Here is a 4,646-nt window from a genome sequence, read left to right as displayed (position 1 = left end):
AGAAATAGAAACTAATTCCTATCCTGAGGTTACATGAACCAACTCTACCTATTCTAGGATATTATCCATTATCTTCAACAAATTACCATAAAGATTCAATCCTAAATAACCTTACAAAAAAATCCCTTTAAATCCAATCATACTAATAAAATTTTAGAAAAAAACTAATTTTAATACAGATATTAAAAATAAAATTTAAAATTCAAGTAACATAAATAATTGTTATATAGAAACCTCAAACTTATACATAAATTGTATTCAAAATATTCCAAAAATTCTCACATGAAGTCAATTATAAAGTTAAAAGCCAATACATATGTTATTGATACAAATATCCAATATTAACTAGCTCCAAGCAAATTCTAAGATGCAGAGTCTACTTTGTAAGTATTGATGTGTTATGCATCTTAAGGGATTAACTATTACTAATTATAGTAACATATCTTTATAAAGTTGGACATTATTTAATCAAATACTACAATATTCAATAAAAAAAATTATTTTTTCTATATTAGAGTTATATAAAGATATAGGTTATAATTTAATGATTTCATACTCAATTAGTTTGACGGCTTATTAGTGAGTAATGTTAATAGATCATAGGATCATTAGTGAAAGATGTGTTATTGGTGTAAGAGATGAAGAATAGATAAATACGTATTATTGGCTTAAGAGATGAAGAACACATAAATTTAATATTGTTAAAATTATTTCAAAAATATGGAAATGTTCAAAGGATGCAAAAGAAAAGGAAGAAAATTAGTCTTTCAAGGTTTTTAAAAGTTGAATGAGATGGAAAACCATTTTTAGTGATGGATTGAAGAGATGGAAAAAGCTATAAATAAATAAAAAATGGGAAATGTCGGTAGAAAAATATGTATATTAAAAACTACCATTGTATATAGCTATTTCATAAGATCCCACAAACTATGTTTTGAAATATAACAATATGAATTTTGTTCTCATCAAGGATGATTCATGATGTCATTCATCGAAAGAATCTCCTTACAAATTGCCATGTGATTGCAAGTGTAACTTGCAAAGTGGCTCAAAATGAAACCATAATCAAGACTAAAATGAAATGTACCTCATAAATCAAGACTAAAATTCATTATACCTAAGTAATTATTCCCTTACCCTCAACATCACCCAAAAGAATTTTAAGAAGTGATTATCCTTTCAACTCCAGTAGATATAGGTTGTGGACAACTTATATTAAAAAATGCAATTTTCTTTTGATGTATAATTTTCTCATGGTAAATATCATTGTGGGTCTTCATAATTTCCAAATGGAAAGTTAGCGGTTGGACTTGTACTATAGCCCCTCAAGCCTAGTCAATGCTCAATCAACTGAACTAGTTCTAAGGAAAATCCCCTTTTTTGGCCTAAAAATCAAATCCTTTTCAATTTTTTTCAAGATTTTAGCAAGGTTTCTTACTTAGTATTTTAATTCAACCCAAATAGATTTCTTAATTAGTATTTTAATTTATATCATGAGATTTCATAGCATCTTTAGTTTTAAAAATTTGTATATAAACACCTTAGTGTGAAGTTTTTTGAGTTTCCCTAGTTGGAAGGTCTTCAATAGGTATGCTTGTTGGAAGTGGAGGGCCCCCACGCCTTAGCTTGTGCACTTAGTTTTCTTTGCTTCTATAAGTGTATTTTTGGCATATATTTTCATGTTATTTTGATGCTAGGGTATTTTCCTTTTTATTTACTTTCTCAAGTTATCTTGTATATACTCAGAGTTCTATCTTGATATGCTCATAATTGTTCATAACTAATTTATAAAGCTTGTTATCCATAAACTAAGACATCTTAGTTCATACTTTTGTAGATTAAATTTTGTTTTCTTAGATTATACAATGATTAGAAAAATAAGCCTACTAATGGATGATGTAGAAGAGTAAGAGCGATCACCCCAATATCTTTATTTTGGATGGTCATAGTGAATGCAAATGCTTTAGACTAGACTTATATATCATTAATTTGCCATATAAATTTTCAAATCACTTGATTTCATTGTGATATTCCAAAATCAACCATACATGACAATGTAAAATATTAAGAGTCAACCATTAGAACCTTGGGAAACCAAGAAGATTATAACATTTAAGACATTAATGCATCCCAGTGAATCAACAAATTTTGGATATACGAGAATTCATTTTCCAAATAATGTAAGTAGATTAATTTTTGTTTCATGCTTTCTTAAAAATCTTATTGAGATCCTCAACCCCTTTATTTAAAACTTTCTAATAATATACATATCTAATTTAAATGCTAAATATTATAAACCCTAGAAGACTAATTTCAATCAAACTACGCTTGCTTTCCTTTATTAACCATAGTTAACGCCCTAAAACCCCTGCCAAGTACACAAAATATTTCAAGGATACATGCTACTAGCCATGACTAGATTAAGCATGCATTAATCTCATATATTTGGGCCGCTCTCTTCAATGCATAACGAAGTGGTTTCAGTCTGAAGATGCCATTCAAATCCAAATATTTGTGCAGTAAAATTCTTGAAGGCTTTCCCTTAATATAGAGATCTGCCCATTTTTAATCATCACATCCTCGTCCAGTTTTTCTATTATCTTTTGGGATGCTTCTACCTCTGCATTCAATCTCATCACTTCATAATCAAGTTGCTCTCGTTCTTCCCGTATCATATCCTTGTCCTTTGAAACATTGCCCAGGTCCTCTTTTAGGACTTTTATTTGTTTTAAACATCTCTGCAAGTCACCTTCTAAACCACTTACTATTTCATTCTTTTTTCCAAGCTGAGATTCCAAATCTGCCACCTTGTGGTTTGCAGTGCCAAGCAGATGTTGCATCTTTTTTATTTCAGCCTTGGAAAGCTCTCGATTCTTCAGAAGCATTGCAACATCTTCTTGTAGCTGCTCCACTTCAAGAACTCTTGAACAAAGTTTTTCTCTCACAAGTCTGGTAATCAAAGTTTGGGCTTTAAGCTCATCTTGCAGTTCACTCAATTCCCAATATTGGTCGTCCAACTGCCCAGCTGAATCTTTCCTCCAATTCACTTTTTGTCCTTGGGCTTCATTGCAAGTATATAGGGTGATTTCTTTCAAAATACCCTTTACCATATTGAAACTGTCCTTGAAAAGACAAGCTTTTTTTTCCAACATCTGCACATCGATTTCATGTTCATTAACCACTATAGCATTAGTTTTATTTTGTCCATTGACCAGTCCAGCATTACTTTTATATTTCAAGGTTTCGAGTAGCTTAGAACAGAGCAGCCTATTTTCATCAAACAGTAACAATGACCGAGTCTGCATCTCATCAAGCCAAGGACATAGCTCTTGGACTAACTTCATTAAACCATGCAAGCCATTGCCAATACTATTCTCTCTTCTGCCTCTGAGTCTAGACCCTTGAAGGCCATCAATATTCTTCTCCTTTCTTAAACGTTCATGATAACTTTGAGAGCTCTTACAGTCAGCTAGTTTATCCTTGTAGAGAGAATGCTGATCTGCACTGCCACTCACCCTGATCAGTTTTTCTTGTTGAAGCTCGGCTGCCATGTGTTCATTAATATCGCCCTTTAGCCCAGAATTCCATAATGGTCTGTTTATAGCGCTTTCATGATCTTTCAACAACCATTGAAGCCTTGAATATGATTTCTTTAAACCACAGCTTTCCCTTTCTTCATCATAACATCTTTTGATTGACTGTAGTGTATCATTTGCTTTCTCGGTTCCTATTTCTGATTCTTTCAAAGCCTGTCTTAGTTGTGCAATTTCATTGACAGAGTCCTTTAATTTTATGTTGAGCCTATCCCTGTAATGCTCAGACTCTGTCAGCTGATTTTTTAAATTGGCTTCCTTGTTTTTCATATCTAAAACTTCTCTTTGCAAGGCAACATTCTGCACTGCAAGATCCCTGATTCTGTCCCTCAATCGCCTTTCACGAACTTGATCTTCTCTTGCTTATTTGCACACTCACTTGACCTCCTATTCAACTCTTTCTGTAAACTTGACTGCAATTCATCCTTCTCTTTCTGAATCACCATAAAAGCTTCATTCGCAACATATTTTTCAGTCATTCGACTTCTGATTTCACAGGATAAATCAATAGCTAAATTCCTCTTCTCCTCCAGCAACGTCTTCACCTTTTGCTGTAGTGTCCTTACAGCAACAATGATAGATTCTGCCCTATTACGACCCATTTCTCCCTTTCCACCACCTGCACCATCATATGATGTTTTTGTTAATTCCATCTCCTCCGACAACAGCGACTGAGCTAGTTCCTCTGCTGCTCTTGCTTTGTTTTCCAACTCTTCTCCATCAATAAATGTATATGGAGCAACATTTTCATATAAGGCTTCAACCCACATGGTTTTAAGCTTTTGTCTATCATCCTCTTCCTCTTTATTTTGCCTCAAATTCAATGACTCGGAAGATTCTGTTTCTAGTTCTTCTTCTTCACTGGTCCAACAATGGTGTTTCACAAGCGATGCTGCTGATGATGGAATAAGTTGTTCAAACACAATCTTTTTATCTTCAACAAGATCGCCATCTCTGCTAATATCTGTAACAAAAGAAAAATGATCCTCTTCATCGCTGGGCAAAGGAGTAACTCTTCCTCTTAATGGCGAACAGCTTCCGCTAGCACTATCC

At 33.1% G+C, this 4,646-nt stretch overlaps 1 protein-coding gene across 1 annotated transcript; it reads right to left on the bottom strand.

Moving 5' to 3' along the window:
• Positions 1-2,498: 2,498 nt before the first annotated feature.
• Positions 2,499-3,863, bottom strand: LOC149156888 (uncharacterized). The gene has a single exon (XM_089444900.1). It carries the CDS (start codon positions 3,861-3,863, stop codon positions 2,499-2,501), a length of 1,365 nt encoding a protein of 454 aa, XP_089301026.1.
• Between the last annotated feature and the right edge of the window lie 783 nt (positions 3,864-4,646).

This window comes from Pinus tabuliformis, chromosome 9 (genome assembly GCF_031772625.1).
Source record: "Pinus tabuliformis cultivar Carrire ecotype Pingquan chromosome 9, CPIR1, whole genome shotgun sequence".
NCBI lineage: Eukaryota > Viridiplantae > Streptophyta > Pinopsida > Pinales > Pinaceae > Pinus > Pinus tabuliformis.
Note: the sequence above shows the minus strand (reverse complement) of the source record. Positions and strands in the feature narration are given on the sequence as shown.